The sequence below is a fragment of the Oryzias latipes genome, chromosome 24, assembly GCF_002234675.1.
Source record: "Oryzias latipes chromosome 24, ASM223467v1".
In the NCBI taxonomy this organism is placed as follows: Eukaryota; Metazoa; Chordata; class Actinopteri; order Beloniformes; family Adrianichthyidae; genus Oryzias; species Oryzias latipes.
This window is the reverse complement of record NC_019882.2, coordinates 314424-341823: the sequence shown is the minus strand read 5'-3', so window position 1 is coordinate 341823 and position 27400 is coordinate 314424. Positions and strand designations below refer to the sequence as shown.

The 27400-nt window shown below is 47.9% G+C and overlaps 2 protein-coding genes across 5 annotated transcripts; one reads left to right on the top strand and one right to left on the bottom strand.

The window, feature by feature from the left end:
• Nucleotides 1-1151: 1151 nt before the first annotated feature.
• lbr (lamin B receptor) lies at nt 1152-19749 on the top strand. 4 transcript variants are annotated; one of them, XM_023953019.1, is made up of 14 exons: nt 1152-1617; nt 3151-3316; nt 3391-3579; nt 4757-4819; nt 5073-5262; nt 5450-5646; nt 8487-8541; nt 8784-8978; nt 17488-17591; nt 17667-17792; nt 17919-18087; nt 18165-18245; nt 18623-18745; nt 18816-19749. In XM_023953019.1, exons 2-14 carry the CDS (start codon nt 3152-3154, stop codon nt 18974-18976), a joined length of 1818 nt encoding a protein of 605 aa, XP_023808787.1. In that variant the 5' UTR covers nt 1152-1617; nt 3151; the 3' UTR covers nt 18977-19749. The 4 variants fall into 4 exon arrangements, with proteins under 4 accessions (XP_023808787.1, XP_023808786.1, XP_023808789.1 ...); XM_023953018.1 differs by having other exon boundaries at nt 1156-1617; nt 4754-4819; XM_023953021.1 differs by having other exon boundaries at nt 1160-1617; nt 5100-5262.
• A 399-nt stretch (nt 19750-20148) lies between these two features.
• On the bottom strand, nt 20149-26255 carry gpr176 (G protein-coupled receptor 176). Its single transcript, XM_023953022.1, has 3 exons — nt 25569-26255; nt 23394-23646; nt 20149-21586 (listed from the first exon to the last, which is right to left on the bottom strand). Exons 1-3 carry the CDS (start codon nt 25792-25794, stop codon nt 20428-20430), a joined length of 1638 nt encoding a protein of 545 aa, XP_023808790.1. The 5' UTR covers nt 25795-26255; the 3' UTR covers nt 20149-20427.
• Between the last annotated feature and the right edge of the window lie 1145 nt (nt 26256-27400).

Here is a 27400-nt window from a genome sequence, read left to right as displayed (position 1 = left end):
TATGTACAAATTAAACTTGTCTCATATTTACTAAAGCTTAAAGTAAGAAAAAAAAGGGAATTGCACCAGGGGTCATAATCATTTGCTTAAAAATGCAGACATGTTTTAACCCTTGTGCTATCCTATGACCCCCCCCCCCCCTTCCATTGACGTGTTGTCCCTACCATGACAAAGGTGGATAAAGGTGGAAAGATTTCCTGTAATCCATGGACACCAGTGAAGATCACAAATCATTGAAGAAAAAAGGTTCAGAGCACTGTCTAGTGGGTCTAGATGACCCACCTCCCAATGGTAAAGTCGCTAGGATAGCACAAGGGATAAAGGGACTGAGATAAACACATTTCCAACTTTGTTTATCTCACAGAGGAAATGCAGCATTCCGTCCAATCACAGAGCTCCGTCTTGGTGTCAGACTGGAAATTGTATCGGCCAGTCCAACAGTCTGCTTTGTGAGTTCTGAATGTTTGACAGGTTCTGAATGTTTGACAGGTTCTAAAGGATTGAAGGGTTCTGAAAGTTTGACAGGTTCTGAATGTTTGACAGGTTCTGAAAGTTTGACGGGTTCTGAAGGCCTCTGGCAGAGAACCGGACAGCACAACCTAGCGGACATACTGGATGAAGACACTTCCATGATGTTCCGTAAACTCTCCAGGTTCTCCAACACCTTCTTACCAGGACACAAGCTCTCTCGTCTCTGTGTCTCAGAGAAATCCTCTGACAGAACAGATGTAAAGATCAACCGTTTTCTGGATGTCATTTTTACCCATTCATTCTTCAAGACCACCACAAAACTGCACAAGGGGGGGGGGGGTAACACATCATGAGGAGAAGAATGGTTCTTGTTTGGTTTTATTTGATTATAAATACATTTAAAAGGTTCTTTTTAAACATAAATGTAGCTTTCTGAAGTACCTCAGATCAAACAAGCAGATCATGGAGACCCCCCCAGGTATAAACATGTCCTCCAAGCCAAACATATTACTTTAACTTTTAATTGTTCACCATGTTGTAAATTGACATATTTACTTCTACTGCTTATACAGATTAACTTTATTTATTTTTTCATATCTCAGTTTTAAAATATTTATTTTGTGAATATTTATGTTGAAAAGATAAGTGTAATTATTTAGAAACTAATTTTATGTAGGTGTGAAGTCCTTTCCTATTTTTTGTGTTCATTTAATATTTTTCAGTGACGTCCTTCTTTCTGAATCCATCCGACCTCTTCGTCCTATTTTAGCTCGCGGACGGGATGCGGGGGGAGGGAGGTGATGAGGTTAACACTTTTTCGCTTAAACCCTTTTGACTGACGGTAAATTGACACCAGTAAACAAGGCGCTTGCTGCTCCTAAACAACCAATCACTGTATGATGACGTTTTGCCATCAACCAATGAGAGCAAAGATCCGTTAAAATTGAATGCTCGGCCGCCCAATCGGAGGGCTTCGCGCCTTCTTGTCAGTAGTGGGTTTTACCCAGAGAGGGAGGGAGATCGAGCTCTACGTCAAATCTTTGAAACTGTTCTTTTAACACATTCAAAGCCAGTTTATTTTTATTTTGTAATCCTCCGCGGGATTTGTTTTGAATTTAACTTTTTGGAATTAATCCAGGAAAACAGGTGAGAACATGTTCCCGCCGCTGAACCGCTACACCGGCTTCGTTGTTGGCAAATCAAGGCTTAGCCGAAGCTAGCTTATCAACAGCGCTGTGGCATGCGTCTAGTTCCTGAAAACATAGATGGTTTCAAGTTGAGATCAAAGTAAAATAGGGATGTGGGTTCGCTTCCCAGACGTTAGGTTACCGCGTTTATTCATCCTGGATGTTTCCGGAGAGTTGTAGACACTTTAATCTGAACCGTAAACAGCCTGATCTGCTTTCATATGTGCAACTGAAGGCGAGCCAGAGTTTAGACGGCGCCTGTAACTGAAATATCCAGAAATGTAGAACATGGAGGGTTCTACTGTCCAGAAACAGGTTTATTCGTTGTTTTCACGCGTTCTCTGAAGGGTTGACGTCTCGGTGGTGTCGTGCGCGCGCGTGTAGTTTGTTCGGCGGCCGGTTTGGTTTGTTGTCGGTTTGAACGCATGACGTTTTCCCTCCTTTCCGTCCTGCTGCATCAGGACGGATGAAGGTTCAGTTAAAGAAACACGCAGAGCTTTTGGCGCTCACGATCTGCAACCTGCTGTCAGAAACCTCACAATCCAAATGGACCAAATGAACCTGTTGACTCGTTCAAATGTGAAATCCTTGTAGCGCCTTGTTGTTGGTTTGAACTGTTGGGATGTAATTTAATTACACGCACATTTTTTGGCTTATGGATTGCAGTAAAAAATATGTCTTTAAGGGTTGAGGTCGGCTGATCTCCCGTAGCACCTCAGATTTTCCGTGAACCGGCGCCGTTAAGCGTGCGGGGTCCGGTGTGACAGACAGAGCGCGCGCTCTCTTTGGGTGTGTCCGTTGCATCTCGAGGAGCTACCGGTGACTTAGAACCGGATCTTTGTTTTGAATGGTCCGTTTTTGGTGTCTTTCAGTGTAAAGCTTTTATTCTGAAATGCGGAGGTTTAGCGTAGAACTTTATTTTGAAGGTCGGTTGAGTCGACATGGGATTGTGGAAGGTAAATGTTTTGCACCGTGTGTGTTTTCTGTTTCAGAATTGTCACTGTCCCCCTTTGTGTGACGCGGGACAGACCCGTCAGCAGTTTTTTTTTTGTTGCTTTTTTTGGGGGGGGGGGGGGGGGGGGGGGGGGGGGGGGATAATGCTGAAACAGCTGTGCCCCCCCCCCCCCATTGTTTTTTGGACGTTCCCCTTTAGTTTGGACTTCTAAAGCTGGAGGTAGCTTAGACAGGAACTCTCTGGACATTTGCTTGTGGTGGTTTTGGGAATGAGGTGAATCAGACAGACGTCTCAGGCAGCGTCTGAGGATGTTTCTGTTTATCATAAACTAGCAGCTTCTTTTACGGATTCCATCTGTTTTTGCTCCTGAAGCTCAGCAGGAACCTTAAGCTGCTCAGCCTGAACCTTTTTAAATGTCCAGCTTCCAAACGCGTTCCAGTCCCCACGTGGTGTTTCTGCAGTGTCTGGTCCATGTGGCTGCAGTCTCCTGTCAGGCCTCTTTCCTCTGCTTCCCCTCACGCCCCTCACTCTTGTTAGGATGCCCACTGCCAGGTTCCAGGAAGGGGACAAAGTGATGGGCCGCTGGCCCGGTAGCTCGCTGTACTACGAGGTTCAAGTGCTGAGCTTTGACGCCGCCAGCCGGCTGTACACTGTCATCTACAAGGACAAGACGGAGCTGGAGCTCAAGGAGCAGGACGTCATGGTGGGAGTTTGTGCTCAGCATGTTTATGGGAATTTTTCAGTCATCTCCTCACCTGACGCCCTTGTTTCTTTTAGAATATCTCGTCTTTCCAGAACCGCACTCGCTCCCGTTCTCGGTCGCCGGGACGCCGTCGCAGCCGCTCGCGCTCTCCTGCGAGGACCACTCGCCGTTCATCCTCTCGTTCAGCGGTAGCAGAGAAGCCCCCCCCCTCTGACAGGGATGCAAAGGTGAAAGACGGCATGGAGGGCAGCCTCAGCCCGCCGGTAAGTTCTCTGGTCGGGGACTTTGGGTTTGAAAGCTAAAGATGGTGAGAGAGAAAAAACGGAGAATCTGATTTTATTGTTTCTTTTCTCTCATGTGGGACCCAAACCCGTTTTGTGGTCAGATTGTTTTTCTGAGATTCAGCTGTTCCTTCTGCAGCTCGGGGCAGAAACCAGAAATACAGAGGTCAGATGGTCTGAAACGTGCGCCCCCCCCCCCAACCATACACCTGTGTCGCTCTATTCCATTGTAACAAACATTTTAGCTAGGATTGAATTCTGAAGGAAGTTTTATTTTGAAACTCTCAGGTTCTGTCCTCCATGTCTGTAACTATCCTCATGCGTGTGGAGACGTTTTCCGTCGTCGCGTGTTTAGTTCTTTTCCATGACTTTAAAGCGGAAACCCTTAACAGAAACCTCTAAGCTATCAAAGCCAACCAAACACAAATGTGAAAAAACGGACGACAATGAAAAGAAACCAGTTTAATTCCACGTTCCAAACCTGTTCTGCCTAGCATACGACAACGTATCCAGCGTTACAAGGACGTGCTAATAAAGTTGCCAACACAGAGGATTACTGCAATTATATTTAAGAAGTATCTTTCTTTCTACTGTATTTATCTGCCAAACCTTAAAAGTCAGTTTGTAAAAATACTGTCCAATAGGCCTGCACAATACCGCAAATTTATCGTTATCGCAACATCAAGCTGTGCAATATGCATACCGCAAAAGACGGCGAAAATCGCAATAAATGGTTAGCTTAAATGTGCTAAAACAAACTCACGGCAGCTTGAAGTATTTAATGAATCAAATAAATCCATTTATGCGTTTAACCAATCGGAAGGACCCGTTAACGTTGTTGATCAATCAGATGAGCCCTTTTATGTTTGATGTTTGCCTCCTATGTCGACAAGGGTCATTTGGAGTATAACTTTTAAACTGTTGCAGTGAAATGGAAATGATGTTTTTGGTTGTTTTGCTATTTGTTTATATACCGCAAATTATATCGTTATCGCAATATTAATCACTAATATCGCATATCGCGAGTTTTCCTCATATCGTGCAGCCCTAGTGTCTAACAATCCGGATGTTCACCTATCTTGGTTCCACAGCCTCTCCTGTTGCAGAACCGTCCTCCAATGTTTTCCCAACATTTAACCTCTGCTTTGCTTTACAGCAGCTAAACAAAGGAGACCAGAACAGCAACAAGACACAGGACAAAGACAACAACGCCGACAGCAAGGTAAGGCATCCGCATGGAACCGGGCGTCTGTACGGAATAAATTTAAAGAACCTTTTGAAGAAGCAGCAGGGATCACCGTAGAACAGTGGAACTCTGACAGGAACAGCAAAGAATACATAGAACGTAAACATTTTCCTTCTATAACCCCCCACACACAGTACCTGGCTGTGGTCATGTGATTCAGACCCGAGCAGCTGTTTGATGGCACAGAAGGGTCAAAGGTCGTCCTGTTTTCGCCCCACGTGTCCTGCAGCGTCCTGTTTCTCTGTCCTTGCTTCAGAGGGCAGAGGCGGAGCCTGACAGGAGCCAAAGCCGTTATAACCTGCGCCGCAGGAGGGAGGACGCAGCCCCCGAGGCCAGACTTCAACAGCCGCAGGAGAAAAGGTCTGAGGAGGGTCCTGCAGCTCCGGTTCCCGTCCCGCCGGACTACCGAGGAAAGATGGGTGAGGGACCTTCTGGGTAGCGCTCTGTGAGGGGAAACGGATGAACTTTGTGTCACATGACTCCTGGTTTCAGATGTGCACATCAACCAGCCTCCATGGGGGGGGTTAAAACTCAACTTTCAGCTGTAAAGAAAGTCACGTCTTCATGGGGGGGGTGGACCTGACTTGGCTGTCCTCCCTCATCCAGGTTCCGTGTTCTGGCTGCTGTTCCTGCCTGTTTGGGTTCTGTTTGTCCTCCTTCAAGCTGGACTGAAGGACCCCAGCCTGACTAACTTCCCCCCGCCTCTGCCCCCCCTGGAGAGCTTGTGGGACCCGCAGGCTGTGGGCTTGGTCTTCCTGTGGATCTTGTTCCAGGCTCTGCTCTACGTTTTACCTGTTGGAAAGGTGAGCAGTGGTTCCAGTATCCGTGTCAGGACGTTTGTCCAGCGGCTTCCAGACACGATCAGGCCGAGTGGAGCCGATGTTCTGAAGAATCTGCAGGAACAAATGTTTGACTTTTCTGAGGTGGTTCTGAGTCCCGCAGACACGGAGCTGCACAGATCCTGACTCTGCACCCAAACATCTGGTTGTCATAGTAACAGACATCTAGTCTTCTTTTCAATTCAATTCTACTTTATGAATCCCACAAGGGGAGGTGAAGTTCCAGTTAGGGTTGTGCCGATGGACGATATCATCGTCCATCGTGATGGATGACTGACATCCCGATGGAGAGACCACCATCGTGATGCCACGCCCCCGCCACGTTGCGTGTCGACATCATAAGCCGCGGTTACATGTACAAAATATCTTGATGGGATCAATGGTCGGATTAGAATCCAACCGTGTACATGGGCCCAGAAAAATGTTTTCAGAATATAACAAACGTTCACTAAGGTCACAATTTCGGTCGGAATAAATCATTCGCACATGCGCAGTTTGAAAACCGGAAGGGGATACAACTTCCGCCGAGCGGCTTTTTTTCCAAACTTTATTGTATGTAACAATTCAATACAAAACGATAACAGCACCGAGCGGTTATATACATCGACATGTCAGCTCGGTAAAATACGAGACGATCTTCTAAACGTGCTTTTAATAATGTTACGGTTATTATGAAACACCTGTTCGCTCATCATTTGAATTTTAATCCGTGTGGTCAGAGCTTATTCTGAACGGAGCCAGGATTAGCAGTATGCTAACACGGGCTAACAACATTAGCTTTGGGTGGTGCTGCTTGCTGGCTGCACGTAAACATGTAAGAATAACATCAGCCTTTATTTAGTCGGGACACGACTGGAAACACAAATCGGCGTGATTGTTTGAATGTTTTCTAAGGACTGAGCGACATTTCTGCTTTGATGCTCAAACCGCTGTGTGTCTGCTGACGATCCGAGCTGTGCTCAGACACACTTTTAGACCCGGTTCTGAGTTCGGTTGCTTGTACCCCTAGAGCTGCGGGACGGATCGCAGTCTTAAATCTCCCACACTCCATATATTTTGGGACTGTGTGATTATCAAGAAGTATTGGTCTGACATACATGAACATCTGCAAAATGTGTTTTCTATTGTTTTCCCCTTGTCTTTTGAAAGTCTGTTTTTGAGTAAAATTGATGGCCTAGACAACAAAAATAAGAAACTACTCTACATTCTCATGACAGCCAGTAAGAAAGCAATAACCAGAAAATGGCTTAAACCTGAACAACCAACGACAGAGGACTGGATTGATGTGGTACAAAGAATTTACATAATGGAAAGAATCTCACACTCTTTACAAATACGGCTGGATGCTTTTTACGCTACTTCAATTCAATTCAATTCAATTTATTTGTATAGCCCAAAATCACAACAACAGTCGTCTCGATGGGCTTCGAAGTAAAACATGAAATCAAAAGGATCACGAATACAAAGAGTTCAATAGAAAAATACTCAAATGAACTAACAAACTGACTAAGCTATACTGGCATCCCTGCCCTTAGACCCCCTACTTGGTCTATATGGACAGAATATAAGTCGGTAAGATCAGATTTCATCTGAAATCATGTCATATCATTTATGTTTTGAAACTCCCTGCTTCCTCACATGTTCCTTTTTTATTTATTATTATTTTGTTTTTTTTGTTTTTCAATTAAAAAACTGAGAAAGCATGAACATTGTGACACGTCAAAACAATGTACAATTTATCCTGTGCTTTTTCAATAAAAAATAAATTTGAAAAAAAAAAAAATCTCCCACACATACCGCTCATGTACCCCCCCCCCCCCCCCCTTCCCATCAAACACAAAGCTTTAAGTCTGCGCTCCGCCGGTCCACTTCACTAATTAAGTGCGGGAGCGACTACACTAATTTTCTATCTTGCTTGTTACTTTTTCTGTTAAAGTCACTTCCCTCAGTTTATACTGGATCATCGCGGATTAGTCATTAGTTGGGAAATAAAATGAAAAAAGCAAAATAACGAATAGCAGTTATATAAGAACGAAAAATGTAAAAATACCCCCCCCCCCCCCCCCCCCCCCACGATGTCATCGTCCATCCCGATGGTTGACAGCAAACATCGTCAACGGCCAAATTAGGGGACATCGCCCAACCCTAGTTCCAGTCCATCTCCAACATTTCCAGAAGTTGACTGAGGTCTTGCAGCTGGACGCAGGCCATATGCCTGAGCCCAGCGCAACCTGCAACGCTACCAAAAAAAGGGTAGCAGCTGTTTTTGTTTTTTGTTTTCATCTTGACGTTCATTCAACCAGGAAGTTTATTTTTCTATATCCACATGATTTCCTCTGTGGTGTCAGCAGTTGAAGAAATTCTGGGATGTCCTTTAGAGTTTGTAGATCAGCTGATGTTGGTGTGAAAACGGAATGACAACAGTGAAAGAACTGCACGCTTTACTGGAGGCTTTTCAGACAGAACCGCTTCAGTGCCTCATTTTCCTCACATTTGGATCATTAGACAGAATCTTTAGAACTTTTTCTAACTTTGTCCAGGGCATTCAGGCCAATCCTGATGTGATGTTTGTTTCTGTGTCCGCTTGAGTTCCTCATCAAAGTTCTTGAGTTTTTTGGTTTCCCCCGATCTGGCCCCAGGCCCCACCCCACCCTCCCACGACTTCCTGTTTTACCTCGTCTCACCTGACTCGGGGTGTTGCCTCGGTTCTCTGGTTCCGTGAGTGGTTGATGGGTTCGAATCGGTTTGGGACCATAGAGGATGTGAAACTTTACCAGCGTTTTCTCCGGTTTGTGTCTCTGCAGCTGAGTGAAGGCGTGCCGCTGCGGTCCGGACAGAGGCTGAAGTACAGAACCAACGGTACGTCTGACGGCAGCGACTGCAGTTTATGGGGCGGGGCCAGCTGTCATGAACGTTTTCAGACGGACAACGATGGCAGAGGTCCAGACGGGGTGGTTTGTCGGTTCTGTATCAGAACCTCCTGGCGCATCAGAACCTCCTGGCGCATCAGAACCTCCTGGCGCATCAGAACCTCCTGGTGCATCAGAACCTCCATGTATGGTCCCGTCTCCCTGAGCAGTGAATGATTCTGTGTCCTGCAGGCTTCTTCGCCACCGCCGCCTCAGCTGCAGCGGTGGCGGCAGCAGTGTACCTGGGCGCTGACCTCACCTACATCCACAGCCACTTTCTGCAGCTGGCCGCCGCCTCCTTCCTGTTGTCCGTGCTGCTGGGCCTCTTCCTGTACGTGCGTTCTGGCCATGCTGCCCCTGAGGAGCTGGCGGTGGGGGGAAACTCAGGTGAGTGAGCTTTGGCTCGGTGAGAAGATGATGATCTGGACGTGGGGGTTAGGGGTCAAGGCCCTCGCCGAACACTCGGTGCTGAGGAAATCTGATGGTACGATGGGTTGGAGTTCGTGAAGATTGATTTGTTTGACCGTCTGCATACTGCAGTGATGAAAGTCTTCCGGGAATTCCCGGAAATCCGGGTTTTTGAGCAAACCGAACGTACTTTCCGGGAAATAAAGACCTGATCTCTACGGACAAATCGCTTTCCGGATTAGAAAATGGTCTGAAATCAGCTAATTTTAGCTTTATTTTCTATATTTCTCCGCAGATCGCTTCCTCTATGGTCGTGGCCATCTTTCGTCTTCCCGGCCTAATTGACCAATGACGGGACGTTTTAGTTGCTTTCGGATGCGTCGACGGGTCTGATTGGCTCTGTCTGCACCACGTGGTCAGCGTGACTTGCTTCCCTAGAGACCAAAACTGGCGGACCCACGCTAAACTTTCACAAACACATCTGAAGAGTTTGCGATCAAATTTGTGTTAAAATAATGGCAGGCATCGTCATTATTGAGCGTGGTCACGACCTCAGTTGTGAGAAGACGATAAAAAACAAATTGAAGTGGTCTTGGCTGGAAAAAAAAGATTTTTAAGGTAGTGTAGGTCAAATACTTTTTTGTGTAAAATAATCTCAAAACCACATTTTGAAATAATTTCAATTTTAGTTTTGAGTTTCAGTTTTTATTTTGAATACATTTCTCTATCTAATTTATTTGTATTTCCTAATTACCATGATTTAGTTCAGTATAGTTAACATTAATTATAAGTATTTGATGGTTTGGACCCGCACTCCCTTAAAAAATAATGTTTACAATGTTTAGTTTAGTTTGTATGTTTGTTTTGATATTTCCCAGATTACTTAGTATTGGTGTTAAAGAATTGATGTATTATGTTATAGAATTATAGTTTAAAGCAGATCCCATATTTTGATGTAATTATAGTTTGAGAAAACAGTGCAAGTGGATGTTGTACATCAGTCATTTCTAAAGCAGAAATAATGTATAAATAACTGAGGTATTTTCATAGAATATCATAGTTACTGGTGTTCTTTTTGCCATTTGGGGCTTTGATGTTACTATATTTTAGCAATTGTATGTTTTGCAGCTTTAAGGAAAAGCGTAGATTGTAGGATTGTGTTACTTTGAGCAATTTTCCAAATTCTTTTTTAGGACCAGCAAGTCCTTAATGGAGAGTCAAACTAGGGGTTTGAATGACAAATCATGATGCTCCAATTAGTCTTAGTTTCTTGATAAAGAAGTGAATAACTAGCTGCCAGAATGCACCAGAATGCATCTAAGACCACGTATTTTTCCAAAATTTCGCTCTGTGCCCGCCATATCGCTCAAAGAAAAGTTCAGGGATTTTTTCCTTGCCTGACTTTCATCACTGATACTGGAGTGCGTGCAGAAACAGAAGCACGTGATCTGGACGCTGGATAGTCACTGCGGTCCGCTCTCATGTCAATAGAGACTGTAGGTGATGACGGCGTCTGCAAAGGCTGAATCTGTCCCCGCAGAACGCCGTTCTCCATTACAGTTTCATACATGTACTCTCACGTGTCATCTGTCTGTTTACATACAGTGGTGGACAAATAGTTGGTCCCCCTCAGTTGAAGATAGAAAGTCCACAATGTTCACTGAAATGACGTGAAACATTCCAAAGTAACAATAAATTAAAATTTATTGAAAATTAAATAATCAAAATTAGCCATTACTTTTGAGTTGTTGATTAACAGAATTATTTAAAACAAACAAACAAATGAAATAGGGCTGGACAAAAACGATGGTACCCATAGCTTTATATTTTGTTGCACAACCTTTTAAGAGATGTGATGAGATAAGATAAAACTTGTCATTGTACAGTCACACTTGGTACAACAGTACAATGAAATTGCAAACGGTCCCACATAGGTGCAAAGAAAGAGAAGAAAACAACATAAAAAAATTGCAACAATTATCTTACATACAAATAAAACTATCTATCATGTAACTGATCATTTTCTTGTATCATTTAACATCTCCATCACTTTATCTGTCACTAAACCCTCCCGCCTCATCTCTTTTCATAATGTCAAAAACATCAATGTGAACGCACTTTCCTCACTCATACGTGATATTCCAATCCCTAACACACCAAACCCTGATGAACTCGTCTCCTCTTACAACAACCTTCTTTCTGATTCTCTTAACCAGCTCGCCCTGTCTCCTTCTCCAAATCTGCCCCCTGGTTCACCCCAGAGCTCCGTCACATGAAAGCCAAAGGTCGCCAGCTAGAGCGACTCTATAAAAGAACTGGCTTAACTGTTCACAAAGAAATCTATAAATCACATCTCACACAGTATAAGGACCTGGTTTCTACCACAAAAACAAACTATTTTTCTGAACTCGTCTCCACAAACAAAGGCAACTCAAAAACTCTCTTTTCCCTGATGAACACTATCTTCAACCCCCCTGACTCTCTCCCTCCCCATTTCTTTTCCACTGAAACCTGTAACTCCCTCATGTCATTTTTTGACCAGAAAATTCATGTCATCCACCAACAGCTTAGCTCTTCTCTCTTCCCTCCCATCCCTGACTCTTTTCCCCTCAATCATATGTTTTCCTCCTTTCAACTGCCTGCCTGACCACGAGGACATTTCCTCTGTCATCCTTAAATCCAAACCGACCACCTGTTCTCTTGATCCCCTCCCAACATCTTTAGTTATAGCCTGCCTCCCATCTCTCCTTCCGCTCATTACTGCCATTATTCACTGGTCACTCTCATCTGGTACTGTCCCATCACTTTTTAAACCCATCCTGAAAACCCGGTTCAGATCCCAACTTATTCAATAATCTCCGTCCAATTTCCAACCTTCCCTTCATTTCCAAAATTCTAGAGAAAATAGTCGCCTCTCAACTCTATGATCATCTGAAACAATAATCTTCTGGAACCTTTTCAGTATGGTTTCAGCACTGAGGCTGCTCTCCTGAATATCACCAATGATCTTTTCATTGCAGCTGATTCTGGGCTCCTCACCATCCTCATCCTCCTTGACCTGAGTGCAGCCTTTGATACCATTTCTCACTCCATCCTCCTCCAAAGGCTCTCCTCCCCCTGCATCACCTCCACCCCCCTCCGTTGGTTTCAATCCTACCTCTCTGACCGAACCCAATTCATCCAGCTTAAATCATTTAAATCTCAGCCTTCCTCTGTCTCTTCTGGTGTCCCCCAAGGTTCTGTCCTTGGTCCCCTTCTTTTCATTACTTATCTTCTTCCCCTTGGCAATATCTTCCGTAAATTTAATGTTAATTTTCACTGTTTTGCGGATGACACCCAGCTCTATGTATCCACTAAACCTGACTCCTCTCTTCCACCCTCCTCCCTCCACTCATGTCTATCTGAAATCAAAAACTGGTTCACCTTAAACCTTCTCAAACTCAATAGTGATAAACCGAGCTACTTCTCGTTGGTTCCAAATCCACCCTCTCCAAAGCCACAAGTCTTACTCTTTCCATTGATTCATCTTCTGTCTCCCCCTCCTCTCAGGTGAAGAGTCTGGGTGTCATCCTAGATAGCTCCTTATCTTTTCAGTCCCACATCAATAACATTACTCGGTCAGCCCAATTCCATCTACGTAACATTAATCGTCTACGCCCCTCCCTCACTGTCCCCTCTGCTTCTATCCTGGTTCACAGTCTGGTCACTTCCTGTTTAGATTATTGTAATTCTCTCCTCTTTGACCTCCCCCAAAAAACCCTCAATAAGCTCCAATTGGTCCAGAACTCAGCTGCCCGAATCATCTCCAGAACCCCCTCCTTCAGTCATATCACCCCGGTTCTCCACCAGCTGCCCTGGCTCCCCATAACCTCCAGAATCCAATTCAAACTCCTCCTGTTCACCTTTAACGCCCTCCATAACCTGGCTTCTCCTTATCTCTCCGACCTCATCCATATTAAAACCCCCTCTCGTTCTCTTCGGTCCTCCTCCTCTGTTCAGCTCTCTGTCCCTCCGGCCCGACTCGTCACCATGGGAAGCCGAGCCTTCAGCTGCTTGGCTCGGCCCTCCCTCCTGATCTCCGTAACATAGACTCTCTTCCTACTTTCAGATCTAAACTCAAAACCCATCTGTTCATTTCTGCCTTCCCATCCTGATTCATTTTTTTATTTTATTTATTATTTTTATTAGGGCTGCACGATATGAAGAAAACTTGCGATATGCGATATAAGTGATCAATATGGCGATAACAATATAATTTGCGGTATATAAACAAATAGAAAAATAACCAAAAACATCATTCCCATTTCATTGCAACAGTTTAAAAATTATACTCCAAATGACCCTCATCGACATAGGTGTCAATCGTCTAACACAGGGGTCGGGAACCTATGGCTCGCGAGCCATATATGGCTCTTTTGATGGTCAGATGTGGCTCGCAGACACATTTTTAATTTTTTCTTTTTCATTAGACCAGTCCTTCCCGGGCGCGATGCGATGCCAGAGGCGCACAGTAGTAGCGGTGCTTGGAGAGAAGGATCTGCGCCAGCATTATCACTTTACTATTATCTATTATTTCACAGAGTTTGTACCAGCTGGAAACCTGTGAATTGCCGTGCCTAAAACTGCGCGCCCCCGTCTCTGAGAAAGAGCGCGCAGTAGCGGGGACGGGATGTGACTGAGAGGGAGAAAGCAGAGGGTGAGGGTGGAGTTGTGGGCTCGGTCAGTAAGGTGAACCGCGCAGGGATTGTAAAAACATAAAACCTGCTGCCAGTCACTCACTGCAGCGAGTGAGTGTGTGTTTGTCTCCGCGTCTGCATGTGATCAGTCTGTCTCACATCTACAGAACATTCAGACCTACGATCACGTTTAAAGTATCAACGCCTGCATGAAGCAGAAACTCACCACGTATCAACCAGACTAGACCATCAGCAAAACTACCAAGAGAAATACTCATCATTTATTAGCAACAGCATAACAATGTTATTAAAAATAATCCACAGACTTATTGTCCTTTAAAAGTGTTGAAATTATATCAAATGCACACATTCACTTGAATATTTAGTTTTAAACATATTGTCGCGGACTGAGTTTAACTTGGCTGTCGGGCCGCGTTAAAAGTTCTGGAGTTCCTTGAACGCATCAAGCAGAGATCTGATTGGCTCTTAGTTCTGTCGCTCAGCCTGTTAGTTAATTTGGACCAATGGGGTTCAGCTATGGGCCGAATAAGGGAAATGGGAGGGCTGGAGCGGGAGGGGGGAATATAAAGTTGGGAGAAGCGCTCTCGTCTCGGCGGGAGAGATTAGGAGCTGCTGAATTAATTTACGGCATTTGTTACAGCCTGCATTAACCAGAATAAAGAACCTTAAAAGAGGTTAAGTCTCAGTGTGGGAAAAGGACACTACATTATTGTATGGCTCTTTCGAAATTACATTTAAAAATATGTGGCGTTTATGGCTCTCTTGGCCAAAAAGGTTCCCGACCCCTGGTCTAACATAATAGGCCTCCATCTGATTGGTAAAGAATGGGTAGGCGTCCATCTGATTGGTCAAAACATAAACGGATTTATTTGATGCGTTAAATGCTTCAAGCTGCCATAACATTGTTTTAACACATTTTGGGTTTATGATTTATTGCGATATTCACCGTCTTTTGCGATATGCATATTGCAGAGCTGGATATTGCGATAACGATAAATTTGCGGTATATTGTGCAGGCCTAATTTTTATTGTGCTTTTAATGTCTTTTTTAAACTTTGTTTTGTAAAGTGTCCTTGGGTGGAATTAGTTGTATGGACAGCAAGATATTTAATAGGGGTGTGTATTGGCAAGAGTCTGGCGATACGATACGTATCCTGATATTTTACCAAAACATATTTTCTTTCTTTTTTTCTTTAAATATGACTTTGAAAAAACTCTACCTGAATTTTAATGTCTTCCACTGTAATAAAATGGTCAAATTCAGTTTGTTTAATGATCATAATGTTAAGCACTTCAACTGTATCTCATATATAAGTTGCGTTTACCAAAGCAAATTCATAGTGCTTTTATTTTGGTAAGTTAAAATGTAGAAAGTACAGTCAGCATTGTCTGATTTCCACAACAAAATATTTTTCAGTATAAGAAAAACAAAGAATGAATGTGCCTTAACCGATACGTTCCATTAGGGAAATAAAATGCTGTTTAATTTCAACATTGCTTAATGTAGCTTCTCCAGTACTTTTAAACGGTTCAGGAATCTAAATGGTGCTTCAAAAATAAAGGGTGGGGGACACACCAATTCTTTCCAAAAACAATAAAGTGATGATGAGGCAGCATGATAGAACGAAGGAAAGTTGCTTTAATGTGACAAAGAAGGAGCTTTGTTTACATATTAGTCTTCTCTGCCTCTGCAGTGATTAGAAGCAGCATGAAAACTTCTTAACTAGTGTTTCCTACTACACTGGAGTGCTCTCTTCAATCTGAAACAGACTAGAGCAGATTTAAGTTTGATATGCTCTATTTTCAGTCATTGAAAAGTGTAGAAATAACTGCTAGATGTCACCAGAATGCACCAAATTGAACCATATTAAAATTTTCTGGGGGGGGCATGCCCCAAAGTTGCGGGTCCGTCGCTTGGGTGCCGCCTGTGGGGGCGGGTTGCGCGGTGTCGGGCCAGTAACGTTCAAAAACTACTGGCCCTGTGGGCCAGTGCAAATTTCTGGGCTATGTCAACCCCTGCTGTCTGTTACATACATGTACTCTCGCGTGTCATTTGTTTGTCACATACATGTACTCTCCTGTTTCATCTGTCTGTCACATACATGTACTCACGCGTGTCATTTTGTCTGTCACATACATGTACTTTCGCATTTCATCTGTCTGTTACATACATGTTCTCTCGCGTGTCATCTGTCTATTACATACATGTTCTCTCGCGTGTCATCTGTCTGTCACATACATGTACTCTCCTGTTTCATCTGTCTGTCACATACATGTACTCACGCGTGTCATTTTGTCTGTCACATACATGTACTTTCGCATTTCATCTGTCTGTTACATACATGTTCTCTCGCGTGTCATCTGTCTATTACATACATGTACACTCGCGTGTCATCTGTCTGTTACATACATGTTCTCTCGCGTGTCATCTGTCTGTCACATACATGTACTCTCCTGTTTCATCTGTCTGTCACATACATGTACTCACGCGTGTCATTTTGTCTGTCACATACATGTACTTTCGCATTTCATCTGTCTGTTACATACATGTTCTCTCGCGTGTCATCTGTCTATTACATACATGTACTCTCGCGTGTCATCTGTCTGTCACATACATGTACTCTCCTGTTTCATCTGTCTGTTACATACATGTACTTTCCCGTGCAATGTGTCTGTCACATACATGTACTTTCGCGTGGCATCTGTCTGTTACATACATGTTCTCTCGCGTGTCATCTGTCTGTCACATACATGTTCTCTCGTGTGTCATCTGTCTGTCACATACATGTACATGTACTCTTGTATCATCTGTCTGTTACATACATGTACTCTAATGTGTCTGTCTGTTACATACATGTACATGTACTCTCTCGTATCATCTGTCTGTTACATACATGTACTCTAATGTGTCATCTGTCTGTTACATACATGTACATGTAATCTTTTGTATCATCGGTCTGTTACATACATGTACATGTACTCTCTTGTATCATCTGTCTGTTACATACTTGTACTCTAATGTGTCATCTGTCTGTTACATACATGTACATGTACTCTCTTGTATCATCTGTCTGTCACATACATGTACTCTAATGTGTCATCTGTCTGTTACATACATGTTCTCTCGCGTATCATCTGTCTGTCACATACATGTACTCTAACGTGTCATCTGTCTGTCACATACATGTACTCTAATGTGTCATCCGTCTGTTACATACATGTACTCTAACGTGTCATCTGTCTGTTACATACATGTACTCTAACGTGTCATCTGTCTGTTACATACATGTACTCTAACATGTCATCTGTCTGTTACATACATGTTCTCTCGCGTGTCATCTGTCTGTCACATACATGTACTCTAATGTGTCATCTGTCTGTTACATACATGTACTCTAACGTGTCATCTGTCTGTTACATACATATACATGTACTCTCTTGTATCATCTGTCTGTTACATACATGTTCTCTCACGTGTCATCTGTCTGTCACATACATGTACATGTACTCTCTTGTATCATCTGTCTGTTACATACATGTACTCTAACGTGTCATCTGTCTGTCACATACATGTACATGTACTCTCTTGTATCATCTGTCTGTTACATACATGTACTCTCACGTGTCATCTGTCTGTCGCACATCGCCCTGACCTTATCCCATGGTTCTAGGTTTTTGGAACACGCAACTCCGTTCTGGACCTTTTCTTAAATCTTACAGCCGCGGATTCATGTTTTAGTTCATTTCACATAAAAGAAGGACCCTTCATGATCTAGTGCTGCCCCCCCCAGGAAATGTGGTCTGCGACTTCTCCAAGGGCCGTGAGCTCAACCCTCGCATCAGAAACCTGGACCTGAAGTTCTTCTGTGAGATGCGTCCCGGACTCATCGGATGGGTGAGTTCTGACGCTGGATCCTCGTCTTCGGGACCCCCCAGCAGGCTTTTCGGTGACGCCTCTTCTCCTCCTCAGTGTTTGATCAACCTTGCCCTGGCGCTGACTGAGATGAAGCAGCAGGGCCTGCAGGCTCCATCGTATCCCATGATCCTAGTCACCTTGTTCCAGCTGCTGTACGTTCTGGACAGTCTGTGGAACGAGGTACCTGAGCAGGGCGCTTCCTGACACATATATATATACACACACACACACACACACACACACACACACACACACACACACACGTGTGTTCTGAGCAGCATCCAGAAGCTTCTGTGTGTCCCGCAGGAGGCCGTCCTCACCTCCATGGATCTGCTACATGAAGGCTTTGGCTTCATGCTGGCCTTTGGGGACCTTGTGTGGGTCCCCTTCACCTACAGCCTGCAGGCGTTTTACCTGGTGGAGCACCCCTCCCCCCTGAACATCCCAGTGCTGGCAGCCAGTGTGGCGCTCCAGCGTGAGTAGAACCTGCATCTACTGTCTCTACTCTACGGTTTCTTTTTTCTGCGCATAAACACGGGACTCGTCTTTCAGTGGTTGGATATTACATCTTCAGAAAGTCCAACTCTGAGAAGAACCGTTTCAGGAGAGACCCGTCCGACCCCAGACTGTCTCGTAAGTTCTTCTCCGTTTCATCCAAACCTTCGGTTCCTGCCTGACCCAAAGTCTAAAGTTCTCCAGCAGCAGGTGATCCACAGCAACTTCCACTCCAGAGAGCTTCTTTAGCTGGCTCTGGCCTCTTCCCCAGTTCTGGGGTGTTGAGGTGGGTGGAGGAAGCTCCGCCCTTTTGGAGCAGCTGCTGGGATAGGCTCCAGCAGCCCTGTGGCCCCTGAAGGGACTGAACAGAGACGGGTGTCTGGTTCCCAGCGAGAACATTTGATCTGTTCCACATAGCACTTAGCCTCTGCTGGGACAGGTGTGGCCCCTCCCCAGAGGGAAGGCTGACTGTACACCTGCTGCAATCTGACTGCATTGTTGTACCACCCCCCCAGATCTAAAGAGCATCCCCACCGCTACAGGGAGGAGTCTGCTGGTGTCGGGCTGGTGGGGCATGGTGCGACACCCCAATTACCTGGGTGACCTGATGATGGCGCTGGCGTGGTCCCTGCCCTGTGGTACGTTGAGGTGGGGGGGGGGGGCTGCCTCACAGGTTCTTCTTGACCAAGACTTTCTTCTGCCCCCCAGGCTTCAGCCACCTGCTGCCGTGGCACTACCTGATCCACTTCATGGTCCTGCTGGTGCACCGAGACTCTCGCATCACCACCGTCTGCAGGAGGACGTACGGTTCCGCCTGGGACGAGTACTGCCGGACCGTCCCGTACCGGATCGTCCCCTACCTCTACTGAGGAGCCCCCCCATCCCATGAGGCTTGGCGTGGAACATCATCGGATCCACGCGAATATTTCAGCTTCTTCCAAATCCTCATTTTTAATTGAATTTTTAAGATTTCTGTTCAAAGATGAATCTATTTTTGAAGTTTTTTTTAATTGAAAAGACTTTTCAAAGTGTTTAGTGAAGAAGACAGACTGCTGTATATTTCTGTACATACTAATTCATTTTTGTACTTCAGTAGTACCACAGCTTTGGAACTTCTGCACTTCTTTAGAAAATCAGGCAACCAGCTGGTGTTTATGATGAAGGAGGCTGCCTCCACCTCTTCACAGGGGGGGCTGCAGATTCTCATATTTTGGGGTTTTCCAGCATTTCAGGGCCGTCTCATCCCACAGGCTCACTCACTGTCCGGCTCCTCGGCGCCCCTGGTGGAAGGAAGGGGTTACTCTGAAATGTATTAACCCAGAGTTCCTATGCCCCCCCCCCCCCCCCCCCCCCCCCGTGTTTCAGGTATAGAGAGCTGCTGATATTGACTGACGATGTAAATACTTTCAGACTGAAGCTTTGACGTCTCCGTAGACGTTTCCTGTTTTTAAGTTAAATTTGTGAGCACTGAGCCCGTTTACAGAGATCTGTGGGTCCTGACCCGCCTTAAGAGCTGGAGGATCCGGTGCCGCCACTTGTTCTGACGGTGCTAGCGGGTCCGGTGGGTCCAGATCAGGACAGCAGGTTTTTAAAGCATCTATGTATAAATGTTGCAGCACCAAATAAAAAAGCTTTATTTTCACCTCCTGCTCTGAGCAGATCAATGACGGGATAATAAAGCCCGGCCCGGTCCGGATCACCCCACACGCACATGACCCCCCCCATAGGTTCTATGGGGGGGGGGTCTCTGCCAACCAGAAAATTCCTCATGGACCAGAGCTCAGATAGTTTTAGATGTTTGTTTTTGTGCTTCTTTTATGGAATTTGGACTCAAAAGATCGGACCCCTCATGAGGAGGAGCCCCCATCAGAAAACCCCCCCTCATGAGGAGGAGCCCCCATCAGAAAGACCAGAAGCAGCTTTTAGGATCGTGGATCTCCATGGAAACGGCCCAATCACAGAGCAGCATCAACATGGTTGTTGCTAGGTAACCAGGCTGCTGATGGCTGCTCAACAGACAGACTGCTGTCAGTAAGCCACGCCCATAATTCCACACCTTTATTCCGCGTTTCCATCTGCTGAAGCTGCAAACGAGGCAGGAAGAAGGTTTCACAGAAAACATCTCTGACGGTTCCTCCGTCGTTCTGCTCAAACCTGTTTCACAGTCCCACAGCGGGGGGGGGGGGGGGGCTGTGAGCTCACCCAGATCTGCTCTGATGCCCCGCCCCCAAACACGAAGCGGCAGGTGTCAGTGTAAAATGTAGAAAACATGGACTTGGACTCCACCACAGCGTTTCTGACCGGTCCTGGACCCCCCCCCTTAGGGATCCACAGCGGGGATGGTGTTGACTCTGTTGTTCCTGGTGATGCGGCGCTCTGGGCGTGGTCGCGGCGCCTTGCTCTGGATCAGCTCCTCGGGCGTGTTCCCCAGAGGGGGCAGCAGCCTCTTCTTGCTGTTCCTGGTTTCTGGTAGCCACTGGGGGGGCAGTTCAAACGGCCCGAAGCCAAACTGGGGGGATTCGTCGGGCTCCGTCGGCGTGGCGGGCGCCACCTGAGACGAGGACGTGTAGGTACAGGTGTGCACTGGGGAGGCTCTGGGGGCTAAATCCTCCCTGGTGTTGCCTTCTGGCTTGAGGCTGGTTGACTCTAAGCCCCCCCTCTGTTCTGTGGACCCTGAGCAGCTTCCTGTGTCTTGAGGGAGGGGCTTATTCTCCCCCTCCCCCTCTGAGGATCTGAAGATTTGCTGCTGGCCGATGTTGAACATCTCCAAAAGCTGGCTCCCTGACCGACCGGCGGTCTCCAGCCCCGCCGGCTCCTCCCCCGTACCGTCTGCTTCCGGCGAGCCCAGCCCCCCCATGCTGACGGCGTTCCTGCGGCTGAGGCGGCGGCGGAGCCGGACCAGCAGGCCCAGCCAGCTGTGGCGAGCTGAGCGGTTGATGGTCAGGAACAGGAGGGGGCTGGTGAGCAGGGACAGTTTGGGGAGCCAGAGCGCGGTCAGGTACAGGGACGGGGGCAGGTCTGCAGGGTCCAGGACGGTGCGGTACACCACCAGGGCCCCATAGGGGGTGCTGCAGGCCGAGAAGGTCAGCACGGACGCCAGCAGGGAGGCGTGCAGCTCCGCCTCCCGCTGCGACACGTAGGGGATGGAGACGCTGCTCTGAGGCGTCCGCAGAGCCGCGATGATCACCTTCTTCTTCTGGCTGGCGCTGATGGCCCGGCGGACCAGCAGCATGAGCACGAAGACCAGGACCAGGGGGAGAGCGACCGTGCTGAGATTGTAAAGCAGCACGTAGATCATGTGACCGAGGGAGTGGGCGCGGTCGTCTGAGCAGGAGGAGGCCACGTACACGTCCGTCACGTTGGTCACAGCAAACACGGGAAGGCTGGCCGCGGCGGCGTGGACCCAGATGTAGATGACCAGGTCCCGTGACCGGGAGTCTGAGAGCTTCCGTACCAGGGGGTACAGAACCGAGTAGTACCTGAGGGGGGGTCGACAGAGAGAAGGACCATTGTTAGAGCTAAACAGCTTATGGAACCAAAGCCGTTTACAGAGTTAACCCCTGCAGAACCGGGACGGGACATGCCTGCAGAGCCCACCCCTCCCTCAGAGAATGGAGCCACCCCCCTGCCAGAACTTCAAACTCCAAATCCGGTTCTAGTTTCCATCTCAGGCTGATTCATCGCTAGACTGAGAGTCTGACGGGAATCAAACCCACGAGGCCCAGCAGAAATAGTGCAGTAAGGTGGTGGAGAAGAGCGCCACCTGCTGGTCATCACAGCTCTGATAGACTGTCAATCATCAGCTGCCTTTAGGCAGAATCCTGTCTGGCAGGTCTGGTTCTGATCCGATTCTGGTCTGGTTCTGATGTTGCCTGGCCTTGTTATGGTCTGTTTCTGAACTGGTTCTTGTCTGATCTGGACCTGGTCTGGTTCTGATCTGGACCTGGTCTGGTTCTGATCTGATTTTGGTCTGGACCTGGTCTGGTTCTGATCTGGACCTGTTCTGGTTCTGATCTGATTCTGGTCTTGTTCTGATCTGATTCTGGTCTTGTTCTGATCTTATTCTGATCTGGACCTGGTCTGGTTCTGATCTGATTCTGGTCTGGACCTGGTCTGGTTCTGATCTGATTCTGGTCTGGACCTGGTCTGGTTTTGATCTGGTTCTGGTCTGGACCTGCCTGGTTTGGTTCTGATGTTGCCTGGCCTGGTTATGGTCTGTTTCTGAACTGGTTCTTGTCTGATCTGGACCTGGTCTGGTTCTGATCTGATTTTGGTCTGGACCTGGTCTGGTTTTGATCTGGACCTGGTCTGGTTCTGATCTGATTTTGGTCTGGACCTGGTCTGGTTCTGATCTGGACCTGGTCTGGTTCTGATCTGATTCTGGTCTGGACCTGGTCTGGTTCTGATCTGATTCTGGTCTGGTTCTGATCTGATTCCGGTCTGGACCTGGTCTGGTTCTGATCTGATTCTGATCTGGACCTGGTCTGGTTCTGATCTGATTCTGGTCTTGTTCTGATCTGATTCCGGTCTGGACCTGGTCTGGTTCTGATATGATTCTGGTCTGGTTCTGATCTGATTCTGATCTGGACCTGGTTTGGTTCTGATCTGATTCTGGTCTGGACCTGGTCTGGTTCTGATCTGATTCCGGTCTGGACCTGGTCTGGTTCTGATATGATTCTGGTCTGGTTCTGATCTGATTCTGATCTGGACCTGGTTTGGTTCTGATCTGATTCTGGTCTGGACCTGGTCTGGTTCTGATCTGATTCCGGTCTGGACCTGGTCTGGTTCTGATCTGATTCTGGTCTGGTTCTGATCTGATTCTGATCTGGACCTGGTCTGGTTCTGATATGATTCTGGTCTGGTTCTGATCTGATTCTGATCTGGACCTGGTTTGGTTCTGATCTGATTCTGGTCTGGACCTGGTCTGGTTCTGATCTGATTCCGGTCTGGACCTGGTCTGGTTCTGATCTGATTCTGGTCTGGTTCTGATCTTATTCTGATCTGGACCTGGTCTGGTTCTGATCTGATTCTGGTCTGGTTCTGATCTGGTTCTGGTCTGGACCTGCCTGGTTTGGTTCTGATGTTGCCTGGCCTGGTTCTGGTCTGTTTCTGAACTAGTTCTTGTCTGGCCTGGTTCTGGTCTGGTTCTGACCAAGTTCCAGCAGAATCCTCCTGATGACCAAACCTTTCTAACTTTATCAACAGCGGTGGTCTGCTCACCCCCCACAATGCACCTGGATGCCCCTCCCCCGAAGCCCCGTGCATGTGAGCGTGCTCCGGACTCACCTGTCCAGCGCGATGGCGCCGAAGCTCAGCACGGAGGCGGAGCAGAAGAGTTTGTGCAGGAACCTGAGGGCCTTGCAGAGCAGCGCCGCCTGCAGCCACGGGCAGCAGCGGGGGCCGGCCCCCAGCGCCACATCAAAGGGAACGCAGAGCAGGGCGGCGCCGATACCGGAACACGCCAGGTTCTTCATGAAGCGGTTGGTCACTGGTTTGAAGACGCTGGTGCAGCACGTGCACCACAGCACCGCCGCATTACCTGTGGGGGGTGGGAAGGTCAGCATTCTGAAAGAGCCTCTCTTTGGTGGTGGTGGGGTGGGGGGGGGGGAGGGCAGAAAAAGACACCCCGCCCACTTCCACTCATCATCTGATATGGATCTGTTTGGGGGGGTGATCCGCCGGTCAGAGGTCGACCGCTCTACCTCTGCACCGCAGCCAGAGGTAGAGCTACAGCGTTGTGTTCTCCTGTACAGATGGTTACCATGGCGACATAATGGCCCAGCTGAAACGCTGACCTTTGGTCGTCCAGAGACTTTCACCGCCGTGGATCACGAGGATCCTGCGGGTCTGTTGGCCCGGTCTGTGGTTCTGCTCACACGCCGCTGCGGAACCTCAGCACACATCAGAAAAATGTGGCGCCTCGCCGTGGAGAACGCCGCAGACGGTCAGGCGTGAGAGACTGCTGCGGCTTCGGCTCACACGGCCTCCGCGGTCAGCAGAGCTGCTCCGGAATGTGGGGGTTGGAGGAACGCCAACCAATGACCATAGAGTCACTAAATGCTCCTTGGCCCGAACGGAGAACTCTCCAGAACCTCCGGAGAAGGTTCTGATGAGGTTCCAGCTGCTGGGCGCTCTGAGGTACGGCGCCCAGTCGGGTTTTACCTGTCAGCGTCCTTCAGTCTGGAAAAAGAATCCCCAAAACAAAAGGATTTGGGTTTAATACTTCACCCGTTCTAAAGCGAACCAGTCCGGGTCGGGTCAGAATCCCACAGTTCACGCATCAACCTGAAGAGTGTGGAGGCTAGAACATCCTGGAACTTTATCGACAAAAGCAGCAGGAACATGACGTTTTTGTCTCTGCTGGGTAGGGAGTCTGTCTGAAAAAGGGGTCCTGAACCGGTCCACTCTGGAAGAGCAGGTCCAGCAAAGGGATTCATGTTTGTAGGGGGGGTCCGTTGATCCAAAGGAACAACCTGGTTCTAGTTCTCTGTGATGCCCTCAGGATCAGAACCAAAAGATGGAATGTTAAATCTGTCCATCAGAATCTGAAGCTCGGACAAGCAGAGTCCAAAAACCCGACAAGCTTCGACTGAGACTGCTGTCAGAAATGGACCGGATGGACGTTGGTTTGAATCCCCTTGATGAACGCTCATCGACCCAGAAAAGCCCCGGGTCAAATGATGTCAGAGTCACTCATTCATCTTCCATTTGTTCCCTTTCGGGGTCACGGGGCTGCTGGAGCCTATCCCAGCCACTTGTGGGCAAAGGCAGGGGACGTCCTGGACAGTCGGTCGCAGGGTCACTATCACACACACTCACTCACACACGCACACACACACACACACACACACACACCTAGGGACCATTTAGTTTCCAATGAACCTATGAAGCATGTTTTTGGACAGTGGGAGGAAGCTGGAGACCCCGGAGAAAACCCACACATGCACAGGGAGAACATGCTAACGCCACACAGAAAGACCCCCCCATTGATGTTCTAGTTCAGGTCCCCCAGCCGGGACTTGAACCAGGGGATGTGAGGCAAGAGCGCTAACCACTCCACCACCGTCCAGCCTGATGTCAGAGTGAATGAATAAATAAGAGACTAGAAGAAACTTTGATGTTTGTGGCCCTCAGTGAGTTCAGGCTCCTATGAACTTCTAGAAATGTCTTCAAGCTGGGGGGGTCAGGGTCAGCCTGAGTCTGGCTCAGGTGTGAGGTGGGGGTGACCCGAAGGCTTTTTGCTCTGGAATGATAGACAGACGTTGGCACAACCGGATCCGGTTCTGAGTGGATTTTGGTTCATTCAGTAGAACTGAGGATCCCCCCCCCCATGTTTTGACTGTAGATTTCCCGGTGGTTGCCCCCCGCCCCCACTCTGTCATTCACCCTTCCGGTCTCGGTTCTGGTTCACATTCGTGCGGGAAGCGGTTTATGGGGTTCGGAGCGCGTGCGCGGACTCACCGAGCAAAGAACCGACGAGGACGAGCACCTGCACGGCGCTGCTGAAGTCCCGGTACGCCTGCTCCACGACCAGGCTCCTCGGGATCCCCCCGCCGTCCCCCGCGGGAGCGCGGCCGAGCCACGGCCCCCCCGGCCCGGAGGCGTTCATCACGTCCGGCCAGAGGTGGGCCGCGGAGAAATTCACGGGCCCGTCCCCCAGGATGGACGTGCGGCTGTGGCCGTCCATGGCGGAGGCGGCGGGGAGCCGCGCGCGGGAGGAGATGCTCACCGGGAGGACGGAGAGATTCCGGGGGGAGGTGGGCCGAGGCGCCTTCAGCTGCACGCGGGAATCAGTTTGGGAGGAGGCGCAGTTCTCGGCGGAAGAAAACCCGCATCTGCCTCTGGTGATCGCTCCCGATGTGGGTGCTTAGAGCCGCGACCGCAGGCTGGCTCCGGGAGGAGTGTCCCCCCTCCCGACGAGGTACGGAAGAGTCAATGAGCTGGTCGGGGTTCGATTCCCAGGATCCCCTCACGCGCGGAGGAGCCCCTCCTCCTCTGCTCCAAGGAGTAACGGAAGATTCAAGCCATACGTTACTTTAGTGAAACCGGTTTGATTCCTCACGTTAACATTTCAGATGACGTCAGCATCCAACCTGAGGAAACCAAAAACGCGACAGCTGCTTGTCTGTGTCCGGTACGGGGGGGGGGTTGTCAGGATTCAGGTTCTAGTTTGTTTTCTTCTTGATGGAACAGCAGCACGAGCTCACTGCGCATCCTCCCCCAGCACGAGGAGAGCCCCCATCCCTTTTTTTTTTTTACAGCCTGTGGTACTGGAGCCACTAAACTGATTCTGTTCTTTGACTGGAAAAGGAAGCACAACATCTCAAAAAGCAGAGATGAAGTCCCCAAACCGGACCCTGTCCAGACCCGGGACAGTCTGAGACCGTTTCTGACGGTTACCGAGCATGGGGGAGCACAGGCCGCTCCCCCCTTCAGAACAGACGGCTGCCTCCTCTGCCAGACTCCGGCAGTCTTCCCCTTAATGTCCAAGACCAAAGGTCCAATGATCCAAAGTCCATCATTGACCCGCTGCCTGGGTGTCCTGGTCTCAGAGATAGGATCCACGTTCCTGTCAAAGCAAATCTGTAGAACACGGGTCTGTTGTCCCACAAAGAACCTTTTACAGTGGAGTTTGTGTTTGGAAGTCAACATTTATCCAATAAATCAAAGAGCCAAAGGAAACCACTTACTCTGAAGTCACACAGGATGCAGTACCTAAAGCAGCCACTAGAGGATGCAGTACCTAAAGCAGCCACTAGAGGATGCAGTACCTAAAGCAGCCACTAGAGGATTCAGTACCTAAAGCAGCCACTAGAGGATGCAGTACCTGAAGCAGCCACTAGAGGATGCAGTACCTAAAGCAGCCACTAGAGGATGCAGTACCTAAAGCAGCCACTAGAGGATGCAGTACCTAAAGCAGCCACTAGAGGATGCAGTACCTAAAGCAGCCACTAGAGGATGCAGTACCTGAAGCAGCCACTAGAGGATGCAGTACCTAAAGCAGCCACTAGAGGATGCAGTACCTAAAGCAGCCACTAGAGGATGCAGTACCTAAAGCAGCCACTAGAGGATGCAGTACCTAAAGCAGCCACTAGAGGATGCAGTACCTAAAGCAGCCACTAGAGGATGCAGTACCTAAAGCAGCCACTAGAGGATGCAGTACCTAAAGCAGCCACTAGAGGATGCAGTACCTAAAGCAGCCACTAGAGGATGCAGTACCTAAAGCAGCCACTAGAGGATGCAGTACCTAAAGCAGCCACTAGAGGATGCAGTACCTAAAGCAGCCACTAGAG

Coding starts and splice junctions, on each gene's coding strand:
- lbr (XM_023953018.1), top strand. CDS start 3,152: ATGCCCACTGCCAGGTTCCAGGAAGGGGACAAAGTGATGGGCCGCTGG. Junction 8,979..17,487: donor GGCGGTGGGGGGAAACTCAG/GTGAGTGAGCTT, acceptor TGCCCCCCCCAG/GAAATGTGGTCTGCGACTTC. Junction 17,793..17,918: donor TGGACAGTCTGTGGAACGAG/GTACCTGAGCAG, acceptor TGTGTCCCGCAG/GAGGCCGTCCTCACCTCCAT.
- gpr176 (XM_023953022.1), bottom strand. CDS start 25,794: ATGGACGGCCACAGCCGCACGTCCATCCTGGGGGACGGGCCCGTGAAT. Junction 23,647..25,568: donor CCTCGTCGGTTCTTTGCTCG/GTGAGTCCGCGC, acceptor CACCCCCCACAG/GTAATGCGGCGGTGCTGTGG. Junction 21,587..23,393: donor GGCGCCATCGCGCTGGACAG/GTGAGTCCGGAG, acceptor ACCCCCCCTCAG/GTACTACTCGGTTCTGTACC.